Raw genomic sequence first — 16,729 nt, forward strand, 5'->3', positions numbered from 1 at the left:
TGCCGCCACCGCTAGTGGCAACAGAACACTTGTTATGCATTTGACTGCACAGGTTTGAGCCATTAGCAGAGAGCAATGCTTTCCGTTGTCCATTTCATACCTGGGGCATAGAGCCAGTAACTCCTGCTGCTGATCCTATAGCAGGATGATGACAGACTATTCAGCAAATTTATTTATTGAGGCTGAAACCCAATCTCCACTTTCCACTTTAATGGGAAAACTCCTTCCAAAACATGCACACAACATATCAGTAATGCCAGGACAACATGAGAGAGGAGCTGAGGTGTGGCAAAAGCACCATGCAGCCAACAGCTATATCATCTTGAACATTAGACACGCCTGGTACAGCCTGAATGAAATATTATCAGCCATGAATTTCCCAGAGCATTCTTTCAGGCTCTTTATGTTGTCATGGACTAAAACTTGTCTCAAAATAAATGCTTTTTTGGGGATAGGGTTAATTTAGTGTGTTTATACAAATCAGTATCTCAACATTCCTACCTATTTTATTTCTCACTTGGTAATCTATATGTAAATATATACACACACCGCTAAGACAATGAGACATTCATTTCCCACGGTGGAAAGACAAGACAGATTCTCCAGACTCCTGTCTCTATTGAGAGTTTCATCAGTGACACCACCTCTTGGATTCTTACTGAGTAAGTATTCCTGTACTGTCCTGTCAACAATCAGGGCAAAAGTCAGGAAACTCAGTGGAATCAGACATTTATATTACTTTACTGAGTTGTTTTTGTTTTAGAAAGAACTACAAAGGGCAGAGTATTTTGTTCTTGGTTTTAAATTCCGTAGAACTATTCTCTTTGGAATAATTTCTCTACTTTTCTACCACATGTATTTTCTACTACATGCATCCGATGAACTGAGCTGTAGCTCACGAAAGCTTATGCTCAAATAAATTTGTTAGTCTCTAAGGTGCCACAAGTACTCCTTTTCTTTCTACTTCTCTTAAATTTGAGTCACTCATTCTTACATTTCTTTTTAATTGCCTTAGGTAGAGGTTAAACATGAAAGAAGTTATATATCCTCTGAACAATCTACACTCAAGATATAAGCCCCATTTATTCTACAGAAACAGCTAAGTTTAAACAGTTGAGAAGTATGTTTGCAACCAAGCTGTGCTGTATCATGTTGGTTTCTTGCAAGTATGGACAGAAAACATGATTTTAGAGTCACGTTAGACAGCAGTGGTAGCCTATGTCAAGTCTGACTGCACCAGATCCAAGGTTGATGCTTTCCCTCCTGGAAAGTAAGATTTGGTTCTTTGTGAACCATTACTGCAAGGTAACAAATCATACATTAGCAAACATTTAAATATGTTTTGTAAAGTAAATACCCAGCCCAGGCTGTGTTACCTGTGGGATGATGCCTGCCTGGCTTTCCTCCTGTTTGCCCATCATGGTATAGGATTTCCCAGCTCCAGTCTGCCCATAGGCGAAGATACACACATTGTAGCCCTCAAAGGCATGTAACAGCATCTCCTTCCCAATATCATTGTAGACACGGTTTTGAGATGCAAAGCAGGGATCTTCAGGCTGCAAAGATGAAAAGAGAATAAATACTGCCCTCTACTCCCACCCCAGAGGTCTAAATTCAGAAAGGTATTAAGAGTTATTCCACACTTAAAGAAACCTTGTGGATCAACCCCCAGTGGAAGGTAATGTTGGTGTTTCTCTTACAGACCGGTTTTCCAAAGACACTACCTGTTGAAGCAGAATGAAAACAACTATTTTAGGCAATGTCAATCTGCTGGTGGGGAAGCAATCTATTACCACTGCTGATACTGATGAAGAAGTTCTGTGCAAAATCCCAGAGACAGTATTTTGAGTGTATAAGAAAGGAGAACAAGCACAGAGTTAAAAAGAGGATCAAAGTGAACAAAGAAGAGATGGGGCAGAAAATCTCAGATGGGTTAAGGCTGGACAGGGACCTAGAGGGAAAAAACCCAGCATTTTCGGGCGGCGGGGAGGGGGAGGCGGGAGGAGGAGAGTGAAAATTGCATTTGAGTTCCAGTTACCACTCAACAAGCCATGAAAATGAATTAACCTGTTTTGCATCTGTCAGATTCCATTTTCTAAATCCCAATCTAGATTTATAATTACAGTACAACTTAAAATTTGTATTAATGACTACAAACCCACTGTGAATTGATACACATTTCCAAGTTAGCAAATAGGTGAACAAAGCAAGAGTCAGGACAATGTAACAAAACGATTTCATTTTGGCAACGATAGTTTAGTATTGATAACACTTTACTATCTGATGTATATTTTGCCTCTCTAGGCACTTGTATTGTGCTTATCTAAAATTCAGCATGATGTAAAACAATGAAGCCCTACTAACAGAAGAACTTACTACAGTCTCATCTATTACTAAAGCTTTGCAGAGAAGGGAGGCCACTGTTCGTGTGTGCACAAATTAGCAAATTTTTACACTATTTTAAAAGGTCTTAGAATTTCTAAAATATAAGTGTGTGGCGTTAATGTACTTGGGAGGGAAAATATCAAGAGCTCTGCTTGAGAGTCAAGTGGAAGCATGAACAATCTTGTTCCTGTTAAATCAATGTGAGAAGTTTGATTTTTGTTTATTTTACTGAATGACAGAAAGCAAATATAGCCTCAAAATCCTTATGCTGAATATGGAGATCCCAGTCATGACCACTAAAAATAATCAAGACTTCTTTCAGTCTAAGGCCTCTTTCACAGCACCAGCTGATAGAGCATTTTCCAGTCCAAGCAAAAGTGGAGCAGATCAATTCCAAAGTTATTTGCTCTGCCAACTCCTCTATGGAAAACATTCAGGGGATTTTTAATAAATTGACTAAACTGGAAACCAACATAGAGACACACTGTGGAAAAGTACAGCACCTGGACAACAGGATTAAGTTCTCTGAAACCATGATGCTGAACAAAGAGGGGCTAATGACAAAACTAGTAGAGGGCAGTATGGTTACAGACAATCAAATCAAGATCCCAAAATAAAGCAGCTGTTCCCCCTCTCAGGCCTGTTTTCTTCTCTGGAAAGTACGATGCCGAAAGGCCTGAATCCAAGGGTAAAAGATTTGACTTTGAAAAAAGCCTACTACACTCCTACAACAGGAAGCCAACAAAAGGCCCTAGAGAGGAAGCACCATAACTGTCTAATCAGAAGGATCAAGATAGAGTTTTGCTTGCTGAATGTACTATAAAAAAGTGCAATTTAAATGGGGTCAAACTAGTGTATTACCCAGACTGGAGTGCAACCTCAGAGGCTATTCTAAGACTTTTTCTGAACAAAGAACTGAATCCTCCATTTTGTAGCTGGTGAAGTTCTGTCACTTGCAATGAGAAATCATTGTATTTTGGGATCAGACATCGGCATCCAATTACTTGACTCTACCCAAGACCATGCACAAGGCAAGGTCTAGGACACAAAAAGACGACTAACAGAATTCACTGTGTATATTAACATCCCCTTTTGTTGACATGCTCCCCTTCTCCCTTGGCCAGCCGGAGAAGCCCTTGTTCAATTATTTGGCAGCTGTTTTCTTTACGCAACATATTATACAAGTGAGACTAAGTGTTTTCTGCTGCATCAATTAGAAAAGATTACATTGATGGTGTAAAATCAGAACACTTTTCGTAGGAATATACTTTTAGTGATAAGAAAAGGAGTACTTGTGGCACCTTAGAGACTAACCAATTTATTTGAGCATAAGCTTTCGTGAGCTACAGTTCACTTCATCGGATGCATACTGTGGATTTCAGTATACATCCGATGAAGTGAGCTGTAGCTCACGAAAGCTTATGCTCAAATAAATTGGTTAGTCTCTAAGGTGCCACAAGTACTCCTTTTCTTTTTGCGAATACAGACTAACATGGCTGTTACTCTGAAACTTTTAGTGATTACTCAAATATTCTCTCTCCCCTCATAGCAGTGGGCACTGACAGCATTTGTTTTTGTTTTTTTGAAGAATGGTCATGATGTAATAGTGCTGGTTGATTTTAATGTTAGACTGCAACTTTTATAATAGCAAGTTCTTCTTGAAGATGTGCATGACCTAAAATGACAGCAAAAGCTGTGGATATAAAAGTCATGTTTTCATCTATTAGGGTTTAGTCTACATAGTGCTTATGGTGTTTTTGCCTCTCTGCTTGATCTATGCAATATAATTGTATGGTTTCTTCACAACTGCTTTATTCAGTAAGAGGTTTCATTAAAAGCTCTGTAGATATAAGTTTAAGCTTTGGTCAAGAACACATTATCTGAGGGTGTCAACCAGTGCAAAAAATGTCAAAATTCCCTTCCCCTCAGCCAGACCAAATACTGATGTTTAGCTGGTGAGAGAGAAAAAAAGGATAATCTCCTTCTCCACCTTTCAAGGAAACAGGGGAGGGGACCTAATGCAGAACTGTAGAGCTCTGCTATAAAACAATCACTGGAAGTCAACAAGACTTCAGATCTAGCTCTCTGGAGAGGTGGGGCAGAATGCTTAGAGGACAAAAATGTATTGCTTTTACAGTTACAGGAAATATGGATCACTACTCTGCCTCTTCCTGGTAAACCACGGGAATCCAGCTCACTTCACCCCCCACCGTGCCACAGATTCTCCCCTCCCCCCAAGTCTTCACTTTGTCCAACAGAAATTAGAACTGATGAAGTGAGCTATAGCTCATGAAAGCTTATGCTTAAATAAATTGGTTAGTCTCTAACGTGCCACAAGTCCCCCTTTTCTTTTTGCGAATACAAACTAACACGGCTGCTACTCTAGAACTGAAAAGTTACTTTTGTGGCTCAAATTCCACTCTGCTGCTGCTTAAACACACACATTTTTCTCTGTCTTTCCCCTCCTTCCTCTTTCAAACACACACCCAGACTATGTTCTCAGACCCCCAGACCTTACTCGTTCACATTCCCAGGATGGAAAAAAGCTAGAACATAGAGACAGAGCTCTGAACTTGTATCACTCAAAATACAATAAAATCATAGTAGGAGCAGCTGGTTGAAGTGGGGTGTCAGGAGACAATCCAGGCCAGTCTGATTGGTAAACAGTGGTTTTTGCTACAGTGCATTCAGAAACTTACTGAGGTGTGAGACCAGTAGGAGTAGTCAAAGCTGAAGGACTTTGGTGCTTCCTTGGGGTTCTTTGGGTTGATAATACCTAGAAGAAATAAAAATCATATTCAGCTATCCAAAGCATTTAGGGACATAAAATGAAAACCAAGAGAGTCAGATCATGAGCTGCAGCAAGAAATGTTATGAAAATTGACCCTCAGACCCAGTCAATATGAATGTCTTTGCACAGCCAGAGTGTTCATAAATTACACTGAAGGACATAAGATCAGGATGGGTGTTCATATCACCACCTCACAAAAAATAATACATCTGTAGGGCCTCCGTGAAGCAGGTCAGGAAAAGGCAGATACAGTCATAAGGGAACACACCTACTAAATAAAGTTCATAATAAGCAGCGATGCAAGAGACTTAAGTGGAGGGAGGGGTGCAAGGAGGAATATTAAAGGAAGAGCCAAAACCCACAAAAGCTCAGGGCACTTCAATAACGAAAAGCTCAAGAGCCCCGGGATTTCACAGCAGGATGACTCTTCGAAGCTTATTTGGAAATTCATGTTACAGTATAAGGATAAAAGCCCTTGGCCTACAGATTTTCTTTCAGAGGCTCGGGATTCTACATGACATCGTGGGAGGCAATGAAAGGAGGTGGAGGAAGATCTACAGACATTTCAGGGATTACACTGATAAGACATATTACAATATTCTTCTACAAATAAAATATGTGCAGAGCCCACATGAAGATTTTAATAGGACTGACATTAAATGAACTAAGCCAAACTATATGTAAACCTTGCCTTCTGCATATGGCTATTCAATCCCATAGAAACCCAAACCAAACCTTGCTTTTATTTCCAGATCACAGCAACAAGGCAACATTTTACCCTTTGAAAGGATCAATATAATTTACTTTTTAAGGTGACCCCATTGCTGGTTTGATTTGTAAACTTTTTGTCAGCAGACAATAAAAGAATATCACATCTATAATTTGTGACAGCCTTCTGGAGGACCTCTCTACAAGTTTAAACCCCAAACAGTCTTAATGAACAGAGCTATAGTCTCCTTACTATAATCTCACTAAGGTACTGAAAATAAGAACTTAAGACAGGGGTGGCCAAACTTATTGGCCCTCTGAACCACATACAACAATCTTCAGAAGTTCAAGAGCTGAGGCACACCTGCCTGGGGCCAGGACTTGGGGCTTCAGCCCCACTCCTGCTGAAGCCCCAAGCCCTGGCAGGTGCGCCCCGTGGGACTGAAGACCCCAAGACCCTCCTCCCTGCTGGGCAGACGCTACTACCCCACCACCTTGCTGCAAGACAGAGTCCCAAGCTCTTCTCTTCCACCTCAATCTGGTAGGTGGAGAATGGTGGGGCAAGGGGATTCTGCAAGCCGCAATTTAATGGTAAGAGGACCATATATGGCTCGCAAGCCACAGTTTGGCCTCCCCAGACTTAAGATATGACAAAGGATCAAACCATTAGTTCATCTAATATGGAGTCTTGCAGTGATGTGCCAATATTTTAAAAATGGACTTTTAAATGTTTTGCTTCAGTCAGTGATACTCATATGTAGGCTCAGAGGATCAGATTCTTATTGGTAAATGCTTATTTCACCGTACACTGAGAAAGTATTTCCATGATAATAGAAACTTACAGATGTCCAAAGAAAAATGCTCCTTGAGAAATTGTTTGATTTAAAGTTATTTACTTTGTATATCTGATGTGTTAACAATTTGTGTTTAACGCTTTAACTTTTTGAATCTCAATGTCTACTGCGATTAAATTATCTGAGCTGCCCCCCCTTAATTTTCCGCAATTATGAAAATGTAAATACATACAAATCTAAAAAAGTGTTTTTAAATAGATTTGTGAAATTTTGAAAAATAAAAATCAAATTCTACTAAGCCTACACGTAGTATTCCTCTCCCCTCCAGGCACACATCAAAACACTCATCAATTCCACACTCTTTCCCTTTCCCCAAATCCATCCATCCACACTTCCCCCCAGACCTTTCTCAATCCACCAGATTGACCACTCCCCAGAAATTCAGTTATCCTAGGGGGCTCCTCTACCTGGCAGCTTTTTGCAGCAATAGGTAGGTGTCATATCGCCTCTGATGGGGAGGATGGGGGTCGATTGTGGAATGAGCCCTAAATGAGTTGTAGGCTGCAATGCTCTTTGGTTCTTAAGATGAGAAAGGCCTTCCCGAGTTGATGTGTGATCAAGTCTTCCCTGGTTAGTTTGAGAGACAGATAGAACAAGATTCCAGTGTTCAAACTGCAGGCTGAGGTTGGGCAAGCAAGTACTGATGGGAAGAATTGAGCAACAGGATTGCCACACAGTGAAACAGCAACTTAGCCTTGCCTCTCCCCCTAGTGTCCTGCTGGAAAGACAGACAGGAGGGGAAAGGGGATGTAGAATATCCCATGTGCACTCCAAGTAGCCTTAGTGGAGAATGCAGAGGAAAGGATCCCTTTGCAAGAGAGAAAACAGATATATCAGCAGCCTGGCAGCTACCAGAGGACTGACTATGACGCAGCCTAAGGCAGCCATGCAGGTGAGTAAGCAGTCCCTCTGACAGTCCCCTGGGCAGGCTTATCAGGATGAGGAGTCCAGGCACTGGGGGGGAAGGGAAGGAAGACAAGTAGGTTTTATGGGGCTGCTAATTTATGAAGTGAGCTGTAGCTCACTAAAGCTTATGCTCAAATAAATTGGTTAGTCTCTAAGGTGCCACAAGTACTCCTTTTCTTTTTGCAAATACAGACTAAAAAGGCTGCTACTCTGAAACCTGTAATTTATTTCTGTGAGCAGTAAGATGGGATGAGAGAGTGCTGGCCATGGTTCTGCTCCCCTCCTCCAACGTACCAGCCAGAGGAGCAGACTGGACATTGAGGGGGCATGCAGCAACTGGCAATGGGTCAATGCAACGTATTCTCCCCACTTTGTAGAACATGGAAATACCTGATTCAGAGGGATGCATCTGTGTCACAATTGTTTTTGGAGCTGTTCTGGGACTGATGCATCTGCATGCTGCCCTACACTCAGGGCTATGAGTACAGTCTGAATCCAGGCCCGAGTAAGCAGCTGCTAAATCAACCTCAAAGTCCGAGGGGCTGAAGTTTACACAAATCTTTGGTTTTAGGGAAGGCCTGTGGATTGCGTCTTTCAAATGGGACGATCTTTAACTACAGCCTCCTGCTACAGCGGTTGAGTTCACTTGCTTCCTCCTTTCAACAATAGTGACTGGCTTACTTTGATTTCACATTGCTTGGTAGCAAGTTACATGCTTTCAAGGCCATCTCCACAAGGCGAAGGGTTAGACATCTATTTTTAAAAATAAAAGATTATTCTTTTGGGTCCCAAAAGTCAGCTTTGATAGGTGGAGAGGGGACATGTAAACCACACTCAGTGGCATCCTGCCTCTGGCAATGACCCATAACCAGTATGAAAGAATGCAAAACCCACCAAGGACCTAACCAGTTGTGCAGGGATAGACAGGGGTGGAAGTGGGAGTTCTTCCTGCTCCTACAGACAGTTTATACCCTGAAGCCAAACTTTGATCTTCCTCTCTAAAGGCCATTTGTTTCTCAAATATTTAGCCTAGGTACTCTATACTTGTAGGAAAGCTTAACCCTTTTTCCTATAAGTGTGTCCTATTCCACAACACCCTAATCTCTTATCTCAGTCATTACAAAACTAAATTCCAAGGGGAACTGAGCCCTTTGAAAACATATAACCTCAGAATTCCCTTCCAAGATTTAACAGCTATACCAGATGCTGCATCCCTAAGCAAGACCACTATCCAAGGCTATGGGATAGGAAGGGGATCTCTGCCCCAGACTGCTGTTTCGGCCACAAATAGCAACAGTTGCTACTGTATTTCTACTGGCCAATTCTACTTTGCTTAGATTTGCCATGCTGACATTCCTGCCTTATAAAAGCTGACAGACAGGCAAAGCCAAGGATTAATATGCCTTACACCAATATGCTGTCACATTGCAAAGACATGTTGCTTTGGATAGCAACGTGGGCATCATAACATTAGTAACAAAAAAACTGGTAACCTAAGCAATCAAATGTGGCTTCAGTCTCCCTTTGTCTCAGCCAAGCTGTAATAATTCTACAGCACACACATTTCAGCCATTTCTAGAAATCAGAAAAACCCCAAACCAATCCCTTTGGTTCAGTTTTCTAGGGTTCCATTCCTATGATGCTGTCCTTGCTCTTATTATTCCCTTCCCACATCCCACTCATTCATAGCCATCACCATCCACAGCACTGAAAGGTGATGAAAGGCTGTACTTCCTTGCAAGGAACAGAAAATTTTGTGCTCACAAGAAAGGATTACTAAAACTAGTTACCAAATGAGTTCAAAGTAACATCCTTATGAGTGAGTAGGTTATTTGACTGATTTCAAAGGCTAAGTTTATAAGTGAAAATAATTTTCACCATTAAGTGCAGAAATTGATAGAATCCATTCCCATCTCTCTCAAGTACACCTTAGCTCAGTGGTTCTTAACTCTGGGGGTGTGAGACGCCGTTTCTGGGGGTGCAAGACATGCCAGGTTTTTTTAGAAGGTAAATCAAAAACACAAATCAATCACAGGCATGTAAATACAACTACATTGTTTTATCAAACCTATGTATTTAACGATTACTGTAATATACAAACAAAATATACCTAGGTTTAAAGAACTGAACTACTTCAATGATTTTTGATAAGGGGTGCAAGAACATATTTTGAGAACCAAAGGGGTGCTGGCTGCTGTAAAGGTTAAGAACCACTGCCTGAGCTTGATAGCAACTCCAAGCAGATAGAGAGGCAGATGCAATAATGCTAACTGTCCTAACAATTATATTTCACTATGTCACTTAATAATCCCAATACCATGCTACTGCCATCCCAAACTCTACAGGTACTACAAATGCAAGAGGAGTAAAGGCTGAGGGAAAGAAGCCGCTATCCCCTCTTCCACATCTGGCACTCTGACACATTCCATATAGCTCCTCCTGACATGCGAAGCCTGGAATGGACTAGCAGTAAGCAACAGAAACGTGGCAATATCTTCACTGACAATGGTATGTGTGCTTTTACTGAAGGATAAAAAATGTTAGCTATCCTGCTATAAAACATAATGAAGACAAGGCACTGTAGTTTTCCCAGTAGGTCATCTAGGCAAGGTCCACTATGGGTGGACAGTATTGTGCAGACCTGACTTAGCTACCTCAGGGTAAAAATTTGCCCGTGCCTGGTCGCCATTTAGGATTTTAGAGACAATCGTCGCGTATTAGTTATCTCACTATAAACACACCTTTCTGTCCGTGAAGGCAACACCTACACTTGCACAAGAGTTAACATTGCATTTTAAGACTCTTCTGTGTCTTAGGACATAGCTACACTGGAAACTTCAAAGCGCTGTCGCAAGAACGCTCCCATGGCAGCGCTTTGAAGTGCGAGTGTGGTCGCACTCGAGCACTGGGAGAGACCCCTCTCAGCGCTCCTGGTAATCCACCTCCACAAGGGGATTAGCTCCCAGCGCTCGGAGCCTGTCTATGTTAGCGCTTTAAAGGGCTCAGAATTGCTGCACTCAGGGGGGTGATTTTTCACACCCCTGAGCCAGCAAATGAGAGAGCTATAAAAGGTAAGTGTACACAAGCCCTCAGTAACACTGAAAACAGAACAAGCAGCAGGAACTGTTTAGGGTTACTCAAAGACAAGTTTGTTGAGAAAGTGAACTGTGAATTGTAAGAGCATTAACCTTGAGGACATCTCCAAAAAGATTCTCTATTGCCAACAGATAGAAAGCATTTATCTAATGCACTAAGAGCTTTGTTCAAACAGGTGATGAAAGATCATGGAACATGAAGAAATCCATGAGAAGGTTAACTTCTTTTAAGCAATTAGGTAACAGTGACTTATTTTAAACACCCTTATTTCCCCAAACAATTATTCTCATAAAGGAGTAGGACGTGTGCACAAGAAGCCAAGAATTTTAAGAAAGCTATATAATTTATCATCCAGGGAATGATGACCTTTCACAAGTCAGAGTTTAAATTTGCCTCAGATTAGCATTTGATAATCAACACTAACTAGCATGATTAACAGTCTCAGAGAAGTCAAAGAATCAACTACCCTTTTGGTCCCAGAAGCATTCCTTCCATGATAAAGTTGAGGTACACAAATACCACGTGGGGGAAGTCTTGATTACTGTTGCCCATGTTGCATCTTGAAGACAAAGAAATGGTTATCCAGAATTGTCACCTTTCAAAAAAAACACAAAATCTAGTTTCTCCTAGTCACATATCTGATATATATGGGATTTAGCAGTATACAGACAGACAATGATGAAATTAGCTTCTCAACATATCCAAGGAACCAGGGTGGATAAAAATCAATGATTTAAAAATATATATCAGATTTTTTATTTAAATTGGATTTTTTTGATAAATGCTTTTTGAGGAAAAAACACTCAAAAAGATAGTTTTAAGTAAGATACATTATAGCTCAGATATTTCATCATGGAACAGGAATTATAAATTCTAATTCTATAGTATGAGACAATATATTCATGGAATGTTTAAGAAAAGTTTTGTAAATGAGTTCCAATAGTTCATGGATTAGGGACCCAATCTTATGGGGTTCCAGGGGCTTCTGTATAGATTATTTAGGATAATGTTTCTATCTACCCAAAGGGACTCAGTGCTCAGTCTAGAAGATACCATCAGAGAGGCCTAGTTTTGCAATTCTCAAACTGTGGATTTGTGTCTCCAGAGATAACATGCTTGTTAACAGCAAAAATGTTTTAAAATAAATAAATATATAGAGGTGAGAAACAGACCTCAACCCTACTGTCCCTCTGCAAATTTGTGTACACAGAGTCAATCCCTTACCTCTCTCAAAGTGCAAAGCTTCAATAAGTTCACTGAATATAAGATTGTTGGGGGCGGAATAGAACTGGACAAGGAGAAGTAGTCTGGAGATAAATGTGAGAAGGGAGGGACAGGCAGTAGAAACAAAAGTGAAACTGTTAGAGTAGCATATTCCAGAAGTCTTGAGGTCTTTTGTGAGTGTAGCCTTCACTGATTTGAGATCTACCATACCATTCTCTCACTAAAAGGGAAAACCTATAATGGCAGCAGGCTGTAAAAGAGACCCAGTTTGGGAATATTTTAATGACCTTCCTCTACCTGTAGAGAGGTCAGGCATGCGTGCAAAATGCAAACAGCGCAACAAAGAAATACAAGGCCTGGTTTCCTGAATGAAACAACATCATGAGAAGTGTTCCTTCTCAGAAGAAAGCTATGTTGAAGGTGACATGTCTGAACATGCAGGATCTTCAGGATGGTAAACTTTTTTATTTCATACTTCTTTCTTAAGGACTGCCTGTCTTCCTTCTGGACTACTCGTGAATTCTCATGTCTGAGCAAAAAATATAGTTGTTACTCTATGGTACTATTATTTTAGATGCAGTTGTGATAAAAAATAAATAGCCGAAATAGGCAGATCTTCCTTTTACAATTTCACCTTTAAAGCAGTATGGAGTGTCAGAGAATACGAGTAATACTAAATGAGCAGTATGGTAATAATAAATTAAATAACTGCATTGACTTATTTTGTTTAGAAGAATCCATCCTCAACATACAGGATTCTGAAGACTATCCACCTTCAAGATCACCATCATTTTCTATAGTTTCAGAGTTATCTGCAAATGATAGTATTTCAGTCACATCATGTATGTCACACAGCCACAGTATATCACCTGTAGCAAAAAGAAAAAAAAAATCTCCCATCATCCAGAAACAACCATAGATAAGTTTGTGATAAAAACCAGCAAATTACAAAAAGAGGTAAAACATTGATGAAAACATTGCCCAGTTTGTTTATGCAACAAACTCTCCTTTCCGTAGCATTGAGAACCTACACTTCATTAACACCAGGATACAGTCCACCCAACAGAGCAGATGTTGCAGAAAAATTCCTAGACAAAGTTTATGAATGAGAAATTGAGCAGTGTGCAAAAGGTCTACAGGGCAAAATTGTTAACCTGAGTCTTGATGGGTGGAGCAATGTCCACAATGATCCTGTTGTATGTGCTTGTGTGACAACAGAAGAAGGGAATGTCTTCCTTACAGAAACAATTGATACATCAGGAAGTGTACACACAGCAGAATACTTACAAGTAGGAGCAATAAAAGCTATAATAAACTGCAGGGGGGAAAAAACCAAATGTCTAGTACACAGCTTGGTCACAGACAATGAGGAAAATGTATCCAAAATGAGAAGAAATTTAGAAGAGAGTCCCAAGCTAATAATGTACGGTTGCAGTGCTCATTTGATGCACCTCCTAGCCAAAGGCTTCAGTGTTCCAGAAATAAAGGCTAATGTTGTTGAAACTGCAAAATACTTCCCTAACAACCACTTTGCAGCAGCTGCTCTGAAAAAGTGGAAGGAACGAAGTTAACTCTCCCACAAGGAGCGCGATGGAACTCAGTAGTGGACTGTTTTGAGCACTGTATCAAGAACTGGCCTAATCGGATGACAGTTTGTGAACAAAATAGTGAAAAAATAGACGGCCCTGTCACAGCCAAAGTTCTCAACATTGGGCTTAAGAAATGTTGAACACCGGCTGAGTACCCTGAAGCCTATTTCTGTAGCCTTGCAAAATGCAGGGAAATAGATGTTTTATTGCTGACACTCTTGAAATTTGGAAGGAACTGAGTGAGATCTTAAAAAGAGAGAAATATGCAATGACAGAGTTAAATTACAAGCATTAAAAAAAAAAAAGGCACAAGCACCATCTCCAGCTCATTTTCTTGCAAATATTCTCAATACTCGGTACCAGGGTCAAACCTTAACTGCTGAAGAAGAGGAGCCGGCTGTGACATGGACATCCAGCAATCATCCCTCTGTAACGCCAACCATCAAACTTCAGAGCGAAGGGTGAACCATTCAAGAAATGTGTTTGCTGATGAGGTTTTAAAGTAAGTCACACCAGTGAACTGGTGGAAGTCACTAAAGCACTTGGATTCAGAGACTGTTGAAGTGATGATCTCACTTTTAACAGCAGTAGCTTCTTCTGCCAGTGTAGAAAGAATTTTTTTTTCTTTGGACTAATTCATTCCAAATTGAGAAATCATTTGGAGCCTGAAAAAGCAGGAAAGCTTGTTTTTCTTTTCCAGATTATGAACAAACAGGAAAATGAAGGTGAAGACAACTGAGATAGCTGCAGAAGCCAATATTTAAAAAAGTTTCTCATGTTGATCTGGCTGACAATTTAATTTTTGTTTTGTTTTTTTTTTTAAATTTCATGTAACTATTTTAGTTAAACAATTTTAACAAAAACAAAACCTGATTTTAAAAAAACTTGAATGTTTAACTAAATTCAAAAATTCATATGCTTGTTTTGTTAAAATATTATATGTTTGCTGTTGAGGAAAAAATCCAGAATACACAACGTTGTTTTCATTAAATAAAACAATTTAAATGTCTATCTGGTGATGTTCTCTTAATACAGCATGGCAAGAAAATCCTCCAAATATTAATGATTAACCTATTGAACCGGAGACAGTTCACCTCCCAATGACTTCATAAATATCTGCTTCAATTACCTTTGGTTAATGAAATAACCAATCATTCATTTTCTGATATAGCTGTAAAACTAATCTGAAAAGTTTTCAAAATAAATCACTTTAAAAATGTATAGTGTGTACCTTCTAAAAATGAAACCTACATCTATCTCTGGGTTGTGAAGAATATGTATTAAGGTTATAACAACCAACAAGAATGCACTTATGTTGAAATCCATGATTAAATCGAGTCTTCCTGACCAGTGATTTAAATCAAATCCACCTTGCAAGCAACAACATAAAAGAGTCCTATAATCCTCGTAAATAGGTTTAGCATTTCCCAGCTTGTTCTGGCACTTGCAACAGAACTCCTTAAAACCTAGGCAGATGAAAATACCAATCTCCATGGCAGATGCAAGTCCTAAAATAATCACTCTAGTATTCCCCAAAGCTAATTTTGCCATATTAACTGCTGAGATAAAGCCATCTAAAATTTATCATAAGGCATCTCACTTAATGCATCTCTTTAAAAGATATTTAATGACAGCCAACTGCTGTCACAAAGACAAGAAAGCAGGTGCTAGTGTCCTTCTTAATGAAGAGGCTTCAAAACTCCCATATTTAAAAAGATATGGATATTGAGGTTAGGACTGTTGCTGCAATGGCACTAGATATAACATGAAAAAATCCCTGTCCTAAATAGTTTATAAGTAACCATCTCAAGCCTTATACTAAAAGGTACTGCACTCACGCCACCCACCTTTTAGGGATCTTGCTGTTGTGAGTTTGACTCAAAGTTTGGGTGAGCCCTTTGCTGTGGGACACAGAACACAATTACACCGGACCTTTGCTAGAACGCGGGATTTGGGATCCATGCATGGTACCGTGTTATAACAGGGACCACATTAAAATTATTTGCAATTAAAGTAATTAAATTTGGGATCCATGGCTGCAATCACATTATATGTGAATTCACGCTATATAGACATGTTTTAGTGAGGGTCCGGTGTATATCTACACCTTGACATCAGCCTGTGCCCCCTTCCTCCCTACTTTTAAATAACAAGACTTACTTTCAACAGGTTTGTTTAAAAACACTATGATCGTCATCAACTGTATTACATTTCACACATTACAAAAAGCTCATGGAATAATGAATAACGATACCAAATAGGCTGTCCCATTTATGGACCTGTCTACATTATAAAAATCTACCGTCTGGGGAGACTGTTCTAGGGATTTAGCACAATTTGGTTTAATCTACATTGCACGATTGAACCGCATGGTGAATTTCTGGCTGAGTTTTAGTAGTTAAGCACCCCCACATCAGAGCTGTGTCTAGGCAATACTGACTGTGCAGTAGCCAGACTGGGGGGAGGAGGGAACAGGGGGCGCGAGAGGAGAGTACTAGGGCAAGACTGAGCTGTTCTTGCTATTCTGTTCCATACAAAGAGGAGAAAATTGCTTTTGCTAGTGAAACTAATAGCTAGTCTCCTTTCAGAGGGTTAAATACTTAACCCCAAAAGGAATGTTTACTCTGGATTCTGTAGGAGACATTAAATCTACCTACCTCACCTCCCCCCCATACAAGATATTTTGCTGTGAGACAAGCAGCACCACACCACTACTGATCATTTAAAAGCAACAGGAGCATTTCTTGATGTATGTTAGACAATGCAAATAGGACCATCTCCTGAAGCTGCAACCTGACTCATCTCCAAGCCTACTAAGGACCTTGGTAACTAAAGATTTTCACCTCAGCATTTCTATGGCAACAGGCTAGAGCATTTTGCTAAAGAAACCAAATCAAAAGGTTAAGTGTTTGAAGCAGCAACTGACGTACTGCCCTCAATACTGCATCCTGAGGTGCTGAATACATTAGGGCCCCATGTGGATCCTTTAGCCCCAGGATGGCACAGCAAGAAATTTTGGTTGAAACAATGTCCAACAACATTAAAATGAATACAGAACCTTACAGGGAAGTTCAGTACAGCTGAAGTCTATTAATGATGGAAAATGAAAGCTGAGTGTTTCAATTCACAGAACAGTAAAAGTATTTTGAAAAAAGAACAGGAGTACTTTGGCACCT

General features: G+C 40.0%; 1 protein-coding gene across 10 annotated transcripts in view; it reads right to left on the reverse strand.

Annotated features, from left to right (window-relative positions):
• KIF1B (kinesin family member 1B) overlaps positions 1 to 16,729 on the reverse strand; it is a 148,033-nt gene that overhangs the window by 103,353 nt on the left and 27,951 nt on the right. For all 10 annotated transcript variants that reach the window (XM_048825054.2, XM_048825056.2, XM_048825053.2 and 7 more), the window contains exons 3-4: positions 5,085 to 5,161; positions 1,377 to 1,556 (exon numbers count right to left, since the gene is read on the reverse strand). In XM_048825054.2, coding sequence (XP_048681011.2) covers positions 1,377 to 1,556; positions 5,085 to 5,161 — 257 coding nt within the window. The remainder of the gene's footprint in view (positions 1 to 1,376; positions 1,557 to 5,084; positions 5,162 to 16,729) is intronic.

This window comes from Caretta caretta, chromosome 18 (assembly GCF_965140235.1).
Source record: "Caretta caretta isolate rCarCar2 chromosome 18, rCarCar1.hap1, whole genome shotgun sequence".
NCBI lineage: Eukaryota > Metazoa > Chordata > Testudines > Cheloniidae > Caretta > Caretta caretta.